Source organism: Pleurodeles waltl, chromosome 10 (assembly GCF_031143425.1).
Source record: "Pleurodeles waltl isolate 20211129_DDA chromosome 10, aPleWal1.hap1.20221129, whole genome shotgun sequence".
In the NCBI taxonomy this organism is placed as follows: domain Eukaryota; kingdom Metazoa; phylum Chordata; class Amphibia; order Caudata; family Salamandridae; genus Pleurodeles; species Pleurodeles waltl.
In genome coordinates, this window is record NC_090449.1 from 57,546,962 (window position 1) to 57,568,741 (window position 21,780).

General features: G+C 46.1%; 1 protein-coding gene across 1 annotated transcript in view; it reads left to right on the top strand.

Moving 5' to 3' along the window:
• The window catches only part of LOC138261037 (leucine-rich repeat neuronal protein 1-like), an 85,523-nt gene extending 64,098 nt beyond the window's left edge, over positions 1-21,425 (top strand). The window contains exon 2 of the mRNA XM_069209655.1: positions 18,377-21,425. Within this exon, the coding sequence (XP_069065756.1) occupies positions 18,576-20,732 (2,157 nt within the window). The 5' untranslated portion in view covers positions 18,377-18,575 and the 3' untranslated portion in view covers positions 20,733-21,425. The remainder of the gene's footprint in view (positions 1-18,376) is intronic.
• Positions 21,426-21,780: the final 355 nt, after the last annotated feature.

Here is a 21,780-nt window from a genome sequence, read left to right on the forward strand (position 1 = left end):
TCCTTTCACTGTCACGGACTACAATGGCAATTGTTACTTTTAGAAACCAAAACACATTTTTGCTTTTAGTTTCCCCAACAATAAAGTTTTGCAAAAAACATGACAAAACAAAACAGGCATTGTAAGCTCCAAAATGCTGGCAGCCAAAACCTGACCTAATTGTTTTGCTAATGCTTGTTTATTTAATCAAGCGATGTGCTGCATAACACATTTTTGAAGAACACTGTTCAATGGAGACTGGCTGTCTGCTCAGTCAAGCCAAGGGAGTAGCCCTAAAACTAAAATACTGTCCACTCTGAACAATATCTCTAATGGCACTGAGCAAACAAAGCAAGTGAGCTAGACCTTCCCAAGGAGAGTTCTCTTCACCTTTCATTGCATATATTCACTCATCTATCCTTTGACTGTTCCATCCATTCATCCATCCACATTTTGCTCATCATTCTATCCAGTCACTCTTTCATCCCTCCATCATTTCATAGATCCATCCCAGTGCATAATTTGCAAATAAAAACGTGCTGGTGCCCAAAGCTCTCCTTTGAAACACGCAGCTGCTGCATTTAAATGTGCAAGCACTGAATACTGAGGCAGCGTGATCCTAAAGCCATCTCTGGCCTCCTTAATCCATTTACAGCCACTCCCTTCCCCTTCAGCTCACTCTTGCAGCTTTCTGCTTTCTCCCTTTGTGACACTTTTTCGTTTTTCTCTTCCTCTGTCTTTCCCATATGCCACTTTTGCTCGCAGTAAATGCCTGATGCAATAAAATAAGTGCCAGCCCTCAAAATTAAGTGCCGGTGCCCCGCACCAGACACCACCGGCTCAAATTAAACACTGATCCATTCACCCTTCACTCTTTCTTCTTTTTTGCCACTAAATCGCATACATGTTAATTGGCACTGAGCTCAGTTAGCACCTCCCTGTCTCTTTTTCTCTCCCTATCTCTTTTGCACATGCTTGTTAGCATTCAGTCCCCCTGTTGCTTATTTTCGCGCCGCGTTGTGTTTTCAAGCACTTTTTTAATTACACCAAACACCTTCTTCCTACTACCACTTTGCAGATGTTTTAGAAAACTAAATCTGTGTGTGAATTTGTTTATATCCATTTCTTTATTTAAATTCTTCCATAGCTGTGGATTTTTTATGGGTGCCACCTCACAGTTAAGGACAGAAGGAAAGTTCTTAAGTAGAAGACCTCGTGTCCAGACCTCCTCTTCCTCACCTGTGAGGATCCAAGGCTGTAACCTTCTAGTTACTCAGTAATGGGCTTAAACAAGTCTAGTTTTTGGATCTTTGGGGGTCCTGTGGCTACATGACCCTCCCTTAACTCTCCACATATCTCAGCTGTTGCTGTCTCTAACTTTATTGTCTCTTTATAACAGCTTACCCCTGTCTTACCCTGTTTGTCATTGGTTTCTCTATAGCCCCTCTTTTTTACCAGCCTCTCCCTTCTTACTTTGAGTTATCTCTCACTCTAATCTGCCTCTTATTCACCTCTCTCACTCGCATCTGCCCCCCTCTCAAATTCTCTTTCTGGCTTATCCACTGTTTCTCAGCTGTCTCGGCCACCTGTCTTCTTGTCACTTCTTTCTCACAATTGTCTAAAGCGTATTCTGTCACTCTTACTGTCAATGTCTCATCTGGTGCAGTAGTCTGTGTGTTTCTCACTTCGCTCACATATCACAGTCTTTCTGTTGCACTCTATCACTCTTATATTAGTCTCCTCTGTTAACTATCTCGTTATCATCTCCATACATAAAATACAAACAGCTGTTTTTGTCTCTCACTGATCTCCCACACTACTCTGCCTGCTTCCTGTCTTTTCTCTTCCACTACTAACTCTCTCCCTCTCCTCTATTATTCTCTTCTGTCTTCTCTCTGGTTTCTACTGCACTGATTTTACTTTTCTCCTCACATATTGACAAACAGTAAAAAATTAGGCCTGGGCAGAGTTCACGGAGTCCCAAAATACTCTGCAGCATTCCGCAGAGTTCCGTGAGCGGCGGAGTGCGGTAAGCCCCGCTGCTCGCACTGATTTTTAGCACTAGGAGTTTGTCTCATACTGTAAAATCAGTGCAAACCGCACAACTCGCAGCACCAGAGGGCGCTGTTTCGTTCTGCTGCTCAAGGATATTTTCTATTCGAGTGCGAGCGGCAGGTTTCTCAGCGTGAGCGGTAGCAACCTGCCGCGACCGCCCGCTTTGAGAAATCTCGCAGGGAGGTGGTCTAGCTTGCGATTTTTCTCACTTGCGTTTGCCAACATAACGTTGGCAAGTCACAAGAGAGGAAAAACTTTGCTCCACTGATTTTTTGCAGAACAGAGCAGAGAGTGGGGAAACTCCTCGAACTCTGCCAGCAAGGCGGAATGCACCATTCACCCCTACCAAAGATGTGGAGACCGCTTTTTGCTGAGGGACATCTCAAATGTGAAATCCAAGGGCACAAATGTTCGCTTTGTTTAGGTATAGGATGGCAACATTTTGTTTCACTATAGTTTGTGTTCTCTACTCCTGAATGCATTTATTAGTTAAACAGTCTGTGGTAAGTGCAAGCTTCCAAAAGTAAACATTGCTCATGAGAGCCCTCTTTAAATTTTTGCGTTTCATTACCTTTAGGACATGGGAGTCGCAAAGGCAGTGCCAGGGGTAGCCAAGGGCAGAATAGGGGTCACAGCTGCCACCCTTAAATTATGTCTGTGGCGCCTGTAGAACCCAAAAGTAAATCTAAGCATTGGTTGAAGTGTTTTCTTGAACACCTCAAGGCTAGGAAGGTTTCTGAGGCCTTGGTACAGTGAATTCCAGAGTTGTGCACCCAACACCAGGACAACCTCCCTCCATGCTCCTTGCAGTTGGGCTTGGCTGGTACAGTTAGGCCTGACTCGCTTGATTCCCAGGTTGCAGGCGAGTGTGCAGCCATTGAATAGTTCAAGTCAGTATTTAGAACCAAGAGAATGATTTGCATTGAAGGTGGCACACTAACATTTACAGTATATTCCTCTCTGTGCCACCGGAGGCTATTGGATGTGTTTGACCTCTGCAGGGATGTTATCTGGTTGCAACAAACAGCTATGAAAGTCAACACATGCAGTCACTTCCTTTTCTGGATGCTGTGGTCTGGCATTTGTATTAAACTGCACGGGTGTATTTGCACTAAGTCAGTTTTTGTCTTCTGCACTCTGGAACATTCTTGCTTTCCTCTGTTGAAGCATGCTCTTTTTTTCCCAGCTGTCCTGGCAGATCTCGGGAAATTTAGCTCATGTCCTGGTTTCATAGTTAGTAGCTGTTCTAAGAAAATTAAATGGGAAGTATGATACTGGCTTTAAAAATTGCATTTTATTTATGATGTTCTTAGTGCCTCTGATTAATTCTGTGCTGATAAGCGCTGTCATTCTGTGGGCTAGGTTGAAGTAAAATCTTAGTCCTTTTTCTATTTTATGAACTGTCCCGGTTTTTTGTGGTCACCCTAACAGGGGAGGTTTTACTGCACAGGCTACTCGAACCTCATTTTATTAGTATTAGGTGTCTGGTCCATTCACTTTTCCAGCACACAGTCTCTGTGTCTGCAACTCTATCTCTCTGCATCTCCCTCGCACCTTCTCTCTTCCACTCTCCCTTTTTTCACTCTTTCACACCCCCATCTATAGCTTTCGTTTTTTCTCTTCTTTCACAATGTCTTCCCTTCCTCCCTCACCCTCCTATTTTTATTTCTTGTATCGCCTCCCTCTCGGTACCTCTCCGTTCCGCTCCTCTTTCTCTCCCGTTCTCTTGGTTTACATCCCCTCCCCCATCTCCCCCTCCTTTTCTCTCTGCCTGTTTCTCTCACTCTCCCTATTTCCCTTCTATATTTCTCACTCCTGGTCTGTCACGCGCTCACCGTCTCCTTCTCACCCTCCACACTCACTTTGACCTCTCTCGATCGTCCCCTCTCCTCCTTTTGCTGTCTCTCTCTTTCTACTCGTTCCGTCACTCTCTCGTCTGTCTGTCCCCCCTCTCTTGTGGTCTCTCTCTATAGCTCTTTATTTCTCCTTCTGTCCTCCCCTCTCTCCCGCCATGTTTTCTCCGGCCTCTCAGCTTTAGCCTCGCTCGTCACACTCCACTGACCCCCTTGATTGCGCCGCGGAGGGGGCCGCACCGCCCGAGGGGGGACGCGCGGTCCCCGCCCTCGCACTTGGCACCCAGCCTGCCCTGCTGCCGCCTGCCCTTGATTAGACGCTGCTGTTCGCTCTTAGATCAAGACAACAGCGCGGCAGACGTCAAGGTCACGACGTTCCTCCGTTAAAACCCAAGCAACGCCGTTTCAAGGTTTGGCCAAAGAGAGCGTTAGAGCCCTCATGAATTGACCTAATGCTAATGCTCCAAGTTCGTAGTTTTGTACCCAAGATCGTTGCGTGAGAAGGAAAAAAATGCATAATAAGTCATGGGCAGTAGATTAGTGCACCAACACAACAGGCAGCGTGGCGGTACCAGAGCATCTGGCAACCACTGGCTATTTGGTCTTTCCAATAAATAGGAACATTTCCAGAAAGCTTGTGTGCCCCAAACTGATGTACACATCGGTTTCCCTCTGAACCTCTTCAATGCGTGACTTTATTTTCAGGTCTGACCAAAACAACCTTGCCAGCCTCAGGTTTTCCAAAAAAACAATCATGGTAAGCATACTCTTCACCCTTGAGTCTCTTCACCTGACATTCACGTTTTACTTCCGCCCATCGTAGCATGCAACATGGGATAATGGGTCAGCCCCCTTCAGCTATTGGCTGTCTTGCACCATGAGTGATGGCTTTTCGCCTGATCTTATATGCAGGGCCGCCTGAAATGGAGGGGACTTCCGGGCCATACTTGGTCTGCCTATGCTGCTTAGCGCCTCCTTTACTTTTATATATTTTATATTTTTGACAGCATGTTTTTCTGCAGATCACATATGTTTGCAGAAATTAATTTTAAAAAAATCACACTTGACAAGGTCTGTTCTATTGTTTTGCCATAGCTTGTTTATCCTCAGAACCAGAGCGAGCCGGATAAAGGCAGAAAAGAGAGAAATAACGAGGAAAAGAATAAAAAGGAAACTATGACAAAGGGAGAAAGCGGGGATGAAAAAAGCATCAAGAATCTTATAAATATAAAGTGTAGAGCTTTGGAAGAAAGAGACATGATGTAGAATCAACACTATGCGGCCTTGATACTCGGCAGCACCAGGTTCAGGTTATTCAGGAATTTTTTGGCTTTTGTACTTATGTTTTTACAGGTTATGGACAGGAGTGGTTCCCCACACTGCCCTAGAGGGAGGACCTCTACTAGGAAACTAGGAAGCCCTCGCATGAATCTGACCCTCCCAGGAAAACAGAAACATCCAACCCCTTCTGGACACCCTGCCATAGAGAGAGAGGACATTCAGCAGGGAGAGGTCCAGAGTCTCCCACCATCCCAGGTGAACAACAAACCCTGACCCACCGGCATAGAGAGAGAGGACATTCAGCAGGGAGAGGTCCAGAGACTCCCACCAACCCAGGAGAACAACAAACCCTGACCCACCGGCATAGAGAGAGAGGACATTCAACAGGGAGAGGTCCAGAGACTCCCACCAACCCAGGAGAACAACAAACCCTGACCCACCGGCATAGAGAGAGAGGACATTCAACAGGGAGAGGTCCAGAGACTCCCACCATCCCAGGAGAACAACAAACCTTGACCCACCGGCATAGAGAGAGAGGACATTCTCTTGGAAGTAACCCAGTGGATAAGCAATGGTGAAACGAAGGCCCCACTGCCCCCACGGAGTGGGGGTTGGGGGGTTTAAGATCCAGAGGGCCCCCTTAGCACGGCACCCAGGCCTGAGAGCTTGTGAGTGAGTCCAAAGGGGGGCCCTCCATGTTCTTTGTAGGGGAGGCCCTCATGTTTCGTTACGCCACTGGGAATCGGACCTTCCCAGGTGAACAGTGAGCCCCCGACACACCACAGTAAAGGCAGAGGACACTCTCTAGGTGGTGATCGAGGGATTCCCAAGATCCCAGGAGAACAGTGTCCTCCTGGTGCACTGCCATAGGGAAAGGATGTTCTCTAGAAGTGAGTCAGAGAATCCAACCCTCCTATGAGAATGAGACCACCATTCTTAGCCCACCACAAAACAATGGCATAGAGAGAGGTCATTCTGCTGAAAATTTTCTTGGATCCCAATACTCGGAGGAGAACTAAGACATCCTGACACACTGCCAGAGAGAGAGCACTTTATTTAAGGAGTGATCCATGTAATCCGACCGTCCTAGGAGAACAGAGACACCCTGACACAGAAGGAAAACATACAGCAGTACTCATGGATTCCGACACCCTGACGCACTTCCATAGAGATAGAACATTCTTTGAGGGTAATTATGATAACCTCGGTATTTATTTAGATTTTCTTTTATAGAGCACACATATTTGCACAAGAGGTGTGCCCGCACTTTACAGAATGTGACCAGTGGCTTGCCCTTTGCGACCCATGGCACTCCCTTTCCAACCCCTGCCATCAGAGAAGCAAAAATTAGTGCTAAGAAGACATGGAAAGCTTGCTTTTATGGGCATCAGTGATCCATGCTTGTTTTCTTCCCATTTTAGTTACCCTCTTAGTGAATAATATTTTATTATTCATTATTAGTGTAGTAAAAGATGGACAACCTGGAGCGGGAAAAAGACCTCCAGTGGTGGATGATGTAAGTAAATAAAGTTTTAAATGCATGTTGTGTGCAATCTTGTGGGCAAGAGTGTGTTTGTGTGTGAGAGAGTAAATGTGAGCATGTCTGTATGTGTGAGCATGGAAGTGAGTGAGAGTCAGTGACAGGGAGTGAGTGAGTGAGATTGAATATTAGCGAGTCAGACATAGTGAGCGTACGAAGTGAGCAAGAGTGAGTGAGAATGAATAAAAATGAGTATGACTGAGGTAAAGTGAGTCAATGTAACAGTGAGTGAGGATGAGTGAATTAGAGTGAGTGCCCGAGTGAGTTAGAGTTGGAATGAATGTGAGTGAGAATGAGTGTTAATGGGTGACAATGAGTGATCATGCGTGAGAATAAGGGTGAGTGAGGGTGCAAGAGTTAGTGCAAGTATGAATGAGCCAGAGTAAGAATGAGTGAAAGCGCCTGAGTGAGAGTGAGTGCAAAAGCAAGTGAGGTATGAATGCATGCAAGTGAGTGAGAATGAGGAAGGGTGAATGAGAATGAGTGCAAATGAGTAAATGCAAGTCAGGTAAGGTCATGTGGCATCACTTCCTGGAGATATCCTTAAGGTTAAAGATCATATGAGGCCACTTTCCGTGAAGTCATTAAGTTCCAAGGATATATGATGTAACTTCCGCTACAATTTTGATGAATCGACATCCATGGGGCAGATAAAAAATGTTTTTTCAAATAGGTAACATTACGAGTATAGACATTTCACACTTTTGATGAAGTGCATTGTTTACATTGACTTTGGTGGGAAATTAGATCTCAATGTATAAGTATTACAATGAGGGGTTATGTATTGCAAAAAATGTTGGTGAAAGAGATTTCTAATGGAGAGGAAAGGAACAAAGATTTTGCTTAGTAGTTGGTATGGCAAGTGGGGAGATGAATGGGGATAGGTGGGATGAAGGTATTAGTCAGAGAATAGGACAACCAGGATTCAAATACAGGTTCATTCATAGTATGTATGTAGGTAAATAGCATTTCTTTGGTGCATATTTAGCCAAGAGGCAGCAGAGCGCAGTGCGGAGTCAAGGACAAGCATAAAGTCATGGAGTGATAGGAGAGGTTGCTGGTTAGTGGCTGGTTAACCGCATTGTGATGTAGTGCTCTTTAAAACGGTGAGGCTTCAATTCTTTACTAAATTAAAGCTGGCTTGGGACACTTCCGAAACAGAGATGTTGTTCCAGATCATGGGTTCATAGATGGAAAAGGCCTGCTTCCGTGTTATTCAATGTTTTCACTTCTTAGGGCCTGGTTACAATTTGGGCAGTTAAATCTGTCTTGTGTTCAACCCTCCTTTTTACGCACGGATGGAATTACAAGTATGGTTTTATTTAACGCATTCGATAATTCGGGGATGCTTTAAATAACCCAGCTTTAGTTAAACTTAGGCAGGTAAAACATGCCAACATTTAACAGGGGATAACATATGGTATTTACCATATGCAGATTTTGGTGCGTTAAACACCAAAATCTGCATCTTATTCCCCATAAGGCCATATTTGGTGTTATTTATTGTGCCCGATAAATAACGCACCCCGTAGTATCGTTTTTTATCGGGGTGATAAATAACACCTCAACTAGTAATGAGGCCGTTAGTGTGCAGTGTGGTGGTGTCCAGGATGCTGGTGTGCCGAGACCTATCAGAGATGGTGAGTTTGTCTGCAAGACAAGTGGGGGTGATGGTCATGATGGCTTTGTAAATGGTGCAGCTGGGTGTGAAGGTGGTGGAGACCAGCAAGGGGAACCAATGGAGTTCCATCAGGAGACGAGTGATGTGATCATATTTCTTCTGGCCCTGCATGACACATGCTTTGGATCTAGGATGCCCTTAAGGGGAGCCAGTGTGGAGTCTGGGAGGTCACGTAGCAGGGTTGTACCACCATCTAGATGCAAAAGTATGAAGGCTTGAACAGCAGTATTGAAATCACTTCCTGGGAGAAATGGTTTCACTTCCTTTAGAAAAGGTAGCTTCTACCTAGCGATCTTTTCTGTTTTTTCCTCAATGTCTTCCTTGAGAATGAGGTTGGTATCCAGGGTGAATCCAAGCGACTTGGCATTCAGTCAAAGTTGGGGTAAAAAACTGGGAATGCTCATGTCATTTAACCAATTTTGTGCTATTTCTTGCTTGATGATCGTGGCAAATAACAAGATTTCTGTCTGGCCGGGCTGAGCATCAGATAGACACTGAACATCGAGTTCTGGATTATGGGAAAGCGATTTTTGAAATATGTTTGAAGCAGAGGAGCCCTATGTAAGGAGGCAGTCTCCGTGCTTCAGCATGATCTGAATTCATTCTGGTAGTCGTGCAAGAGATGGTTAGCATATCATAAACTACTATTGTGATAAATAATTAGTCAACGAGGTTCAGGAAAACAAAGCCCAGAAATCAAAAAGCCGAGAGGGAGATGCGATTTGGGTTGTATTAAACTATCTCAGAAACAGGTGATTTTTCAGATGGGCCATAAAAGAGGCAAAAGAAGAGACCTTCTTCATCTTGACAAGTACATCATCCCTTATCATGAGGTAGGAGCTATATTGTTTATTTCAAGGTAGAGATCATTATGGCTACTTGTTGACTGACTTGCTGATAGTGTAAGTTTCTTCCTCAGGTAGAAGAGTGTGTTTAGTTTCAGTGCCCTAACGTGGCGTAGGCTGACCAGAGTGTGCCTCAAGCTTGGGGATGGAGCCATTTCAGGTTGATCAGTAGAGACATAATGTGAGCACATATTTCTGGTTCATTGACCGGGTTGGGCTGGGTCAGAAAATAGTACCGGGCACCAAATAAAAGTGGCACACATTAGTGATTTGGATAGCTAAAAAAGTGCTTAGTGTTTGAAAATTGTTCGTTTTGAAGTTGTAAAGACGCATTGTATAAGTGTTTGCAGGATATGGGCAACTGCCTGGATCTGAGCATGCTGCTGGCAGTGTCTGTGGGAATATCAGGGACATCAAAAATAAAAACTGACCCATCATGCCGTAAAACAGGCCAAAAAAACAGCCAAAAATCCGGCCCCCACACTGACCTGTCAGACCAGGCCATCAGGCACTGCCTGATTGCCCTATAGGCCTGTCCGACACTAGTTACGGATCAGTCCCACAGCTGCATTGAGCATAAGTTACAGTGGATAGCCTCAGCCATGGAGAGCAGAAGTCTTGCCTGTAGATTCTCCAGAGGCACCCCACCCAATAGCAAGTGAGGAGGGACACTGCACCCCTCTGAGAAAGTGTGCTCCAGGAGAAGATGCCTCATAAATTATACTAGTGTCCCATCCTTCGCTTCTCTGGACCAGGTACTGCCTTTTACATTTCTAGGACATGTGCGACCTTTGCCTGCTCGCTGTCTAGGAATATTCCTGAACTACTTCTACCCCGGAGAGAACCAGATTTTGATTGTAGGCAAATCCGTCCTTTCCTGATAAGCTGTATAAAATCCCTTTATGTGCTGCAGAGACAGAGACTTTCTCCATAATCAGGTTAGCTCGCAGAAATTGTTTACTGAGTCTCCTCCTTGTTAGATTTCACCTACCGCAGAGACGGCTTCAGTTTCCTGGCTGTGAAAGACCTCTTGTGGACTAGCCTAAAAACGTACTATGGACTTGAAACCCGTCAACTACTGCCGTTGGTTGGCTTTTTCCCCTCTTATTTCCTTGTTTTGGGTGTGCCCCTCCCCAGTGCATCTCCTTTTTACAATGTTTTCTATTGGTTGACCTGTATTCTTCCACTGCTCACTTTTAGGGAACTACATTTTTTTTGTAAAGCACTCCATGAGAGAGCACTTGTTTTCCAGCTTTCTCCCACGTGTGCTCCTTCCCTCTTGCAAATACTCGTCCCCTGTGTTCCATGTTGCTCTCTCCCTTGTGTGCTGCTCTTTTTCTTGTGCTTCTCCCGTCGCCAAATACCTCCCGCATTCTGTGTTGCTTTCTCCCTCATGTGCTGCTTTCTACCTCGTTATCCCTTCTCCTCCAAGAAGATTTATTTTGAATGAATCCATCCAGGCCACTCCCCAGTTCTTCCCCCACGTTCTCCTCCATTGCGCGCCCATCTCCTGCGGTCCTTTAAAAAAAAAAAAAAAGTTCAATTTTTTCCATTTTGTGACAGGGTCCACAGCTCCCATTAGATGTTGAGCCTGTACATTTGGGGAAAGGTGCTTTACTGAAACTGGAAACCTGTTTCATATTTACCAGGCCACTTGGCAATCGCCATCTTAGATCAGCAAATAAAAAAAAAAAGTAAACTGGCCATGCGTCATTCTGTAGGTCCGCATATATGGCGACACGTGCATTCATATGTCATCACACGTGTAGGTGCCTGTTGAACGACGCGGGTGCCAGCAGCGTTATAATGCATACATGCATCACAACCGTGTGGATGGGCCAATGCACCCCAATTATGGCTGTTTCTTTATTGCCCACCTCGGGGGCGGTAGAGGCATATATCTTGCTGCATTCGTGTCTCTCACCCTTGTTATGCCACTGTGTAATGAACACGTAGGCTGGACGGCACAGCCAGGGGTGAACTCTTGCAGGGCAGTTCAGCATTTCATCCCCATGGGAGCCATAACATGAGTAGCAGAGAGCTGAGTAATAGTGACACGTTGTCTCAGCAGCATACAGCTGTATACAATTTGTATAAAACACGCCATTATCGTTATTGTTCCCAAGCTTCGTGGTTTGACTGGCTCTGCCGGTAGCTTTCAGCGCACAAAGCCCACAGGAAGCGTGAAGGGCGCGCAGAGCTATAAAACTGCCTCGTCCATCAAACCAGAGCAAATGGATTACAGGCGCGAGGCGCGCTGAACCCGGTTCGTGAGATGGACGCTCCACACTGCCCCCCTCAGGCCAAAAGCTAGCGCTGAGGAGGCGCAGAGGCCGCGCGTGGGGGCGGTCGGAGGTGGCCTCGGAGCCGGGACAGCGTGAAGGGGTTTACCTCTAGTAAGAAGTCCTAGGGGGCGGGTCCCAGGTACTGGAGTAACAAAGGTTCCCACAGCCTCTGCGGTGCGAGGAGTCCTTGAGCTCCACCCATAGCAGTACTCTGGCCTGGGAGCTCCTGAGTGATGTTGAATGGGGGACTCCTTCATGTATTTTGCAGGAGGGTGGGGGCTCAAGTTTCCTTACACCACTGGCCCCAGGGCCTCAGCAAGCAATTTTATGTGCAGGGGTCTTCGAACTGGGGAGCGGGCCCCACTAGGGGGGGGGCTCGAGTGATCCCAGGAGTGGCACTAGGCTCTTAGCAAAATAAGTATTTGCTGCTAACAGGGCTTTGTTTTAAGCTGAAAAAAACGAACAGCAGTAAACCGCTATTAAATAGGCCATCAATAACATGTTTTGTCATTTATATCCAAGTGGGCAGTATGTATCTGAGAAGGGACTCCAAACACTCTTCAAAACCCTCAACCTTACTTCTAATATTACCTGGCCAGAATAGTATATTTGACATAAATTATTTGATTGCATTTTTAAAAAAGAATCAGAACTTAAATGCAATGTTTAAATACACCTAGACATACTTAAACATTGTCAATTTAATAGAATAATTATGAAATATTTGGAGGCGGGCCCCAGGGCTACTTTTTCGCTTGGAAGGCCACAAAATTAAATAAGTTTGAAGACCACTGCCCTAGTGGATTCCCTTTAGTGACGGACTCAGTTCAGGGAATCCCATACTAGTGACAGGCTCACAACTGGGGTTTCCCTTCAATGGCAGACCCACTTACACCAGGTAATTCCCTAGAGTGACGGACTAACAATTAGGGATTCCCTTCAATGACAGATGCACATGAGAGGATGCATTTATAGACTCATCCACCGGTGGATTCCCTACAGTGACAGGTGAGTTCACCCCAGGGGATTCCATGCAATGAAAGACTCACTTTCACAAGGTATAAGACTTGACATGCCTTAGGGTGGTCTCCCCCCAAACTTGTTGCCTTCTTCCCTTCTGGTTTGCTGAATTTGATTTTTAATGGCCTTAGGACTCTGTGCACTTTGTCACTGTTAAACGTTGCTAAAGTGCTTGTGCCCAGTCCCTAAAACATGTTAAAATTAGCTTACACCTGATTGGCATATTTAACCTACTTAGAAAGTCCGTAGTAACGTAGTATATTCTTTACTAAGGGCTGGTAAATTAAATGCTAATAGTGGGCCTGCACCACTGATTGTGCCACCACTTAAGTAGCCCCTTAAATCATGTCTCACCCTTGTCACTGCAGCCTTTATTCAGTTTTAAAATGCCAATTCGACTCCGCACAATAACACCTTGCCAGCGCTAAAACCCTTTTTATTACTTACACGTTACCTCTAAGGTAGGCCCTAAATAGCCCATAGGGCATGATACACGTATTTAAAAAGCAGAACATGTACATTTAAGTTTTACATTCAGGCCTCCCCCTCTTGCAGAGGATTGCATTTGGTTACCTTATTACATTAAATAAGTGATACCTTTTGTTTCACAGCAGGTAAAATGTCAGGTTTGGTGCCTAAGGAACTGCAATTTAAAATCCTCTTTAATGGTACAGTCTGATTTTAAGTGACAATTTTGAAATGCCACATTTAGAGGGATGTCATTTTCTTGTTTTTACCATTTGGCGCCTGTTTCTGGGTCACATGACTAGTTGAAGACAGCATTTGGCCTTTGGGAGGAGTACACAAAGGAATACACAAAGGCCAATGAATAGGGGGACTGGGTATTGAAAGGATGGGCCACCCTGGCAAGAGGTGGAGCTGTGTACAGCCCCTCTTGCACTTCAAAGACTCGGCCTCAGCTCACACATAAAGAACTTCATACTAGCCTTCTGTGACTCCAGGCGTCCTGTGAGGGAAGGAAGACCGGAAATTCCAGACATGTCTCTGGAGGTAAACTTGCAGAAGAATTCTTACACCTCGAAGCTGGCAGCAGGTATAAAATTAGGACCCGCAGACCCACTCTTGAGTTCAATTTTGGACCTGCAGAAGGACGCTGAGTACTGCAGTGCTGCATGTGGCCGGCTGTGTACTTCACAGGGCTGCCCTGCTGTCTGAAGCCTGCCTTGTGTTCTCAGAGGACTGCTTATCTGCGTGAACCCAGGAGTTCCAGATTGACTCCAAGGGGTGCTTGGTCCACCTCCTCATCAGAGTCTCTGGGTCAAAAAAGGCACCAACCATCTTGAACCTGCCACATGGACTAATCCTGGGTGAGTCCTGACTCTCCAAGTGATGCTCCTTCAGGCCTGGAACCTTGGAAGTGTTTCTAAAGGTGCCCAGATAGCACAAATCCCAAACTTGGTACCTATGGCACCTTTTGGCTGAAAATGTTCTTGGAACGGAGAGGACACCAGGATCTACCTGGTCACCGATCCACCCAACGTCCATCGTATGTCTGATTACTTTGCAGTAGCTGGTACTACCATCTTCTCAACAGCAGCAAATCCTATTCAGCGGCTCATGTTCAGAAGCATGTCCAGCCTCATGGACCCCTGGTGACCACGGTTTGCAGCTGCGTCCACATGGAGATCTTAGACTTCCAAAATGAGACCTAGGGGCAGATTTATCATAGTGTTGCATTGCCCTTTAGTCATGCAAGCTAAAAAACAAGGGCAACGCAACACTAAAGTCAGATTTCACAAGCAGCACAAGGCCACCTTGCATGGCCCAGCGGAGCTTGGTAGATCTGGAGTAACGGAAGGCAGCGCAAGTCGTCCCCTTGAGTTACTCTGCTGCAGGGAAGCCTTCCAAGGAGTGTGGGTGTTCCCACGCATCCGCCCATGGATTTTGGCACATTCCTAGATTTACCATAAGTGGTAGACCTGGGAATGCGTTAAAGTGCAACACTTCACAGGGGTAAAGTAACAAGGAGAAATAAGTTGATCTCTCCTTGATTTCTCTTCTTTCTACTTGTGCTGCATTCTGCAGCACACATAGAAGGAGGAAAACACATCAGTGGATTGTTTTTGTGCAGGAAGCTGAGCCTTCTTGCACAAAAACAATCCTGCCTACAACACAGGCACTACTGCACAACTGCGTACGGGTGCCTGCGTTGTCGCAAGGCAGCAAGTTGTGTGCCAGTGCTTGGAGAGGACTGGAATGTGCCATATAATGTTAAATATGGTGCATCCTTGCCCTCATCCTTCACACAGCGCAGCAAAGTGTCTTGCTGTGTTCACTGAATATTTGATCAATCTTGGCCTACGAACAAACTTAGAAATCTTCACTGAGACTTCGTCCAGCGGCTCCCCTGCCTCAGCCTTGGATACTGCAGGCTGTCTTGCCCCGCTGAACTTTATATGCTCAGACATTTTTGAAAGATTTTCTTTTAAGATTGAAGTCGAGCGGAGACCAGGCCCAATCCACTTTGTGTACCCATCGCAGTAGGCTAAAACTTTCAACTTTGCACTGGTCTTGCACAACTAGATGTCCGCAGTTGGCACTTTGATCTGTTAGGCGTTTTTTTCACTTTCAACTTTAAAAATTCATATCTCTGTCTCTACTGTTTGGATTTTTGTTTTGTTTGGTGTCAAATAAATTATTAACATTTACTCTATGTTTCTAAATTAGTGTGGGATTTATCTTGTGTTTTCACTTCATTACTGTTTAAGTGCTGCATACATACTTTACACATTGCCTGACCGCTTGTGTGCCAAGTACCACAGGGTTAAGCACAGGATCATTTAGTGACTTTTTGTGGTTCACCCTAACAAAGATTGTGACTGTTACTTGAGAAGGGCTCACACCCCACTTATCCAACAACAAAATTTGTCACACAAGTACATCCCCAGTCGACACTGACTCACTTCATCAGTGGATTTCTTGCACTGACAGACTCACTTTCCTGCAATTCAGATTCTCTTTCATGCAATTACAGATACACTTGCCTGCAGTTACAGGCCAGCGTCCTTGCAGACACTCGCTCACTCACACCAGGGATCTCAGTTGGTTCAGACTCACACCAGGAAAGAACCTGCAGCTAGAGTCACTAACACCAGTACATCAACACAGACACCAAGTCAGCCTCAGCAGGGAATTCCTTGGAGTTGCAGAATTACTTGCAACCACTGTTGCCTTCACTTACAGACACAATGGGGGGGTTCCCTGCCATGATCCACTGACTTCCTCCAGGGTAATTGCTTGAGTGGCAGACTCACACCTTGGCGTTCCCCAGTGACAGACTCACCTTTTCCAGGTGATTGGCTGCATTTGCAGACACATTTGCACGAGGGGTTCTCTGTAGTGACAGACTCACGTGACCTAGGGGATTCCGTGCAACTGAACTCTGACTTCTACCTAAAGGTTTATTCTGGTTGCAGATTCACTCAGCAATGCTTCTCTGCAGGCACATGCTCACATCATCAGGTGTCCTGCAGTTATATGCATGCTGTTACAGGCCCGCTATCACAAGGGCATTTAATACAGGGTGAGGTTCACTTGCACCAGCTGTTTCACTGCAGGTCAGGCTCACAAACAGTAATTGCACACGGCACGGATTCCTACAGTTACAGACCCGCACCAGGGCATTAACTGAGGTTTCAGACCTATTTACAGAAAGGGATTCTCACACCAGGGCATTAACTGAAATTACAGACATGCAGCCCCCCTTACAGATACAGTCTCACACCGGGGCATTAACTGAGGTTTCAGACTTATTTACAGAAGGAGGTTCCTACAGTTACAGACTCTCACCAAGGCATTAACTGAGGTTTCAGACCTATTTACAGAAAGGGATTCTCACACCAGGGCATTAACTGAAATTACAGGCATATTTACACAAAGAGACCCCCTACAGATAAGAGTCTCACACTAGGACATTTCTGAAGTTGCAGACTTATTTACACTACGGGGAGTGCATGTTGTTGCAGACCAATGGCATTAACTGGATTTACAGACCTATTTCCACCAGGAGAATCCCTGTAGTTGCATTCTCACTTTCACCAGCATTCTCACGGGAGCTACACACTAATTTGCACAAGAGGTTCCTTGCAGTTACAGAATAACGTGCAGGAAGCGGTTCCCTCTGATTACATACTCACATGAACCAAGAGATTTTATCTGGTTGCAAACTCACTTACTCCTGGAGAATTACTACAGATACAAACTCACACCAAGGGGTTCCCTGCTTTACAAATTCACTTGTGTCAGGTGATTCCCTTTGTACAGACTCACTTGCACCTTACGGGGATGCACAGATTCCCTGCACATGCAGAACCACATATCAGGGGACCCCCCCTGTGGTTACAGTCATTTAGCGCACAGTGCACCCTATATTAAAGTAATTCTGCCATGTCAAGGCGATTGGCGTCTAATGTTTGCATTTGTAGATTTGTTTACACCAATGTGTAAATTGTTGTCACTGACAGCCTCTTCCCATATCATGAGATTCAGGGTCCATGGGTGATGTAAGCAAGAGCTTGTGGGTAGAGTTCTGGTAATTTTCTGGTTTTGTAACGAGTACACGGGTTTGAAGACGTCTAATAAACAGGCCACCTGGCCAGATTAGAGCACTGAGGCTTCTCTATCTTTCTGTTAACTTGAGGACCAGTTTTTGGTCCTTCACTTAGAGCACTGAGTGGGAGGCCAGTGGCGACCCTGCCTTCCAAAGAGTGGAAGTGGACTGCAGAGTCCAGAGCACCTTTAGTAAACTGCATCCAGCATAAGAGAATCATAACATTGGGCCCAGAAAGAGGACCCATGGTCTTCTAACCACAGCCGCCCTCTCCAGACACAACTGAAGTTTAGTAGTAAGGTATACTATGAAGTTGCTGCCAAGTCACTGACACCAGAATTATGTTGTTTCTGCTCCAAAAAATCCCTCCCCTCACCCACACCACCTCCCCCACCCCTGCCTACAGTCCATCATCAAAGGTATTTTAAATTCTATGAAAATCCTGGTAACATTTTGGCCCATTGAACGTATATTCTCATCTTCTGCAGGTGTTTATTTTTATTTTTTTTAACTTTTGGACAGGCGCTCTTGAGTAGTGCATGTCCCCACTCCGACACCCACCCACCCCTCGTGTTGCTTGGCCCACCCCGTACTCCTTCTGCTATCTCTTGTGTTGCTGCCCTCCCTTTTCTTTGTGTTACTTGTCGGCACAAACAATGGGAAATGTGTTGATTCCCCCCATGAACAGCATTGCATGTGTGCTGCAGAACACACCACACATCCCATGTGCCTGACCCTTTTGCAGGTGTCTATCCATAGGAATGTGTACTGAAAGTGTATGCCTCCTGAACAAACTCTATGCTGGACAGCACACATTTGCCGCTGCGCCATGGTGTGAGGTTGTGTATTGTGCAAGGCAGCATGAATGTACACCAGCACATGATGATCTAAATTTTTGTAGCAATGGCTCTGCGCTGTTTTTCCCATTCATGAAATGCAGCACAGAAAATGTGAATGATGTTTTGCATGGTGGGGAAACTAAGTAAATCTGGGGATCAGTCAACTAAAAACTTACTTCTAATATTTGTTTATATCTGGTAAATTGCACGTTCAAAAATAATGATAATTAGTTCAGCTTTCCATAGCTGTGAAGTCGATAAAATAACTAACATTGAGTGACAATACTATTACATATTTACCCACAATATTGGATTGAAGTGTGCACTGTGTGATTTGTTAATATTAAAGTTGAGCTTGTAAGATGTTTATGGAAATGTACCAAAAAAGCAGTCCATTTATCTGACACATTGTTTTCCTTTTTATTTAGACATGTCTGCCTGCCTTTGAACCGTCACAGGAAGCCTCGCCTTTCCTCCTTGACAGACCACCACCATCTGAAAACTTGCAATAAGTGACATCTTACCTCCTACGAGCGCCCCATCTCACATCAAGAAAACTTCCCACCGTCCAGGCGGAAGACAAGACCTGTGATACTAGTTGCACGTGTTCCTCATACAAAAGTAGCCATGTCCTTCATGCAGCTGTCTATCCTGGTGGTCTCCCTCCCCGGCTTCTCAAGGGTCTTTGGCTACTGCCCCCCTCAGTGCGTATGCGAGACAAGACCATGGTTCACGCCCCAGTCTATTTACCATGAAGCCAAAACTGTGGATTGCAACGATCTCCTCCTCACCAGCATTCCTATGAACCTTTCCATGGACACTCAGGTACTCCTGCTGCAGAGCAATAAAATCTCTCAGGTATCTGCTGAGCTGCAGAGCCTATCCAACCTGACGGAGTTGGACCTGTCCCAAAACCACTTCACCAGCATAGGGGACGTAAGCCTGTCAAACCTCTCCCGGCTGATCACCCTCTACCTGGAGGAAAACCAGGTCAGTGAGTTGCCTGACTACAGCCTAAAGGACCTCGGAAGCCTGGAGGAACTTTACATCAACCACAACCAAATCAGCAATATCGGTCCCATGGCCTTCTCCGGCTTAACCAATCTCTTGAGGCTCCACCTCAATGCCAACAAACTGCAGGCCATTGACAGCCGCTGGTTCCAGTCTCTGCCCAACCTGGAAATACTAATGATCGGGGAAAACCCAATTATGGAACTACAAAGCATGAATTTCCAGCCATTGGGGAAGCTGCATAGCCTTGTCCTTGCAGGAATGGAACTGAAAGAAATCCCGGAAGATGCCTTTGTCGGACTTGACTATCTTGAAAGCCTCTCCTTCTTTGACAATCGTCTCTCAAAGGTTCCCAAGGAGGCACTGAAGAGCCTCCCTCTTTTAAAATTCCTGGATCTTAACAAGAATCCGATCCAGAAAATTTCCGGAGGTGACTTCTGGGATATGCCCCACCTGGAAGAGTTAAGCCTCAACAACATGGAAGAACTAGTTAGCATAGAGCGCCATGCCTTCCGGCTTCTTCCAGAGTTGGCCAAGTTGGAGCTCTGTAACAATCCCAGGCTCTCCTTCATCGACCGGTCTGCCTTCCGTGATGCTCCCTCTCTCAGGACTCTGCTCCTCAGCAACAATGACCTGCGCCTTGTGCAGAGGGGCATCTTCCAGTCCCTGCCCGCCCTCAACGAAATCAGTCTATATGGGAACCCGCTTCGATGCGACTGCTCTGCCAACTGGAGAATCCTCAACAACCAAAGTATGCGACTAATTGAGCCCCAGTCCACGTTGTGTGCTTCACCAACCCAGCTGGATGGCCACCAATTTAAGGAGATCCTTGAGCAAGGGATGCTGAGCGGCTGCTTGCCCATAATCTCCACCCACACCCTGCCTTCCTATATCAACGTGTCCAGCAGTAATATGGTCTCACTAGACTGCAGAGCCACATGTGATCCTGAACCTGAATACTACTGGATGAGTCCAACAGGGCTGAAGCTATCCCCGGAGGTAAACTCAGAAAAATTTAAAGTCCGGGCTGGAGGAACCCTGGAAATCCATAGTGTGAATGCTGATGATTCAGGGCTTTATACCTGTGTGGCGTGGAATACAGATGGGTCGGACACAAGAACAACTACCCTCCACATCAACGGCACCCAAGGGTCAAAAAGCGTGGCTCTGCTCGTGGTGGCGAAGAAGGTGCAGTCACATTTTGTGGTGGTGGAATGGAAGGTCTTCCCCATCCCAGAGGCCACTGCCCCCATTGTCATACCTGAGTGGTCGTCAGCAACTATGCGTATCCACAACCCGCACATCAGCTACACAGCTAAGGTACCCCTGGATATCAAGGAGTACAACCTCACCCACCTTCAGCCAGCGACCAGATATGAGATTTGCCTAACTGTAGACTCACTCTCTCACCAGTCCCAGCGGTCATGCCTGAACGTAACAACCAAGGATGCGTCTTTCGCTGTGGAGATGGTTGGGCAGCCAGGCAATGTGGCCTTGGCTGCTGTGTTGGGATCCCTCTTTGCTATCCTTAGCATGGTTCTTCTCGTCTTGTACACTGGCCGTCGGCTCAAGCAGAAGAGCTGCCATCACTCACTGAAGAAGTATATGCAGCGGGCATCATCCATACCACTCAATGAGTTGTACCCCCCACTCATCAATCTCTGGGAGAATGAGAACGAAAAGGAGAAGGACAGCACCCTGGAGCAACCTCCCCCCACCGTGCCAGCAGACCTGCAAATCGACACCTCCAAAACATATGTGTGGCAACCATAAACATGCTTTTTGTCCTCCCTTCCCTGTAGAGAAACAGAAACGTCTCTCTAACTGTAGCCCAGAAGGCGCGTGAGGAACAAGACTTTCCAGTCGTTGTCTAGCAGGTGGCCATCTTGTTTAAGGTCAATCGCTCATGCGGCGGCCATTTTGAGCAGTGCCAAGCTCTTCCAGAAAAAGTGGTACGCTGATCAGAAGCTGAAAACACAGTTGGCTGCTCCTGTGGTGGGGCATGCACATTTCTATAGGGAAGTTATGTCACAACTGATGAGATGGCAGCAGCATCTTAGGTTCACTAGACAGCACGCGGCTGTCCATTAGTGAGTAGACTTGTAAAATGTTCTCCAGTAGCCCTTGCTCCTAAAGAAAATCAAAGACTTCACTTGGCATTTCGAGGTGCCTAGAAGAGACTGTTTGGGACCAGGAGTATAAAATGGAGGTTCGGAAGAGATGGCTGTCCGCAATATTTGTAATGTGACGCCCTCACCCAAAAAAGCCATCTTTGGAACTTGCAACTTAGGCCTTGCTTTTATGTGCACACAACAGCTGGATTTAGTAGCATAGAATGCGTGTGTGTTTATACAGGGATTTTTGGACATGTTGCCACGGTGTGGCTGATGTACTGTGAACTGGCAGACTAGCGGAGTTCGTTGTTGGCGTTGTTTTAATAAAAATGTCAAGTTGGAAAATATAGAACTGCGTTGGCGTCTATGATTATGTCTCACACGACCCACTTGTACATGTAAACCGTTCTCGGGTATGTTCACGCCTGCACCACTTGGGTACAAATGCACAAACTGTCATCTTCATAAAATACACCACATTCATCTTGCTGTACTTAAAATGTGCAGTTCATTTAATTTCCTGGTTCCTAGTCCCAGATGTTTACACAGGGTTTGCCATCCAGTGAAGTTGATTCTCCAAAATCATGGAGTGCAGAAGAGGCCTCTCATAACATTTTAACCCGTGACGTCACCGGAAGTGTTATAATGTGAAGTTAAACTACACGATGTGTCAGACCCTGTTCGAAAGTAGAGACATTAATTCGAAA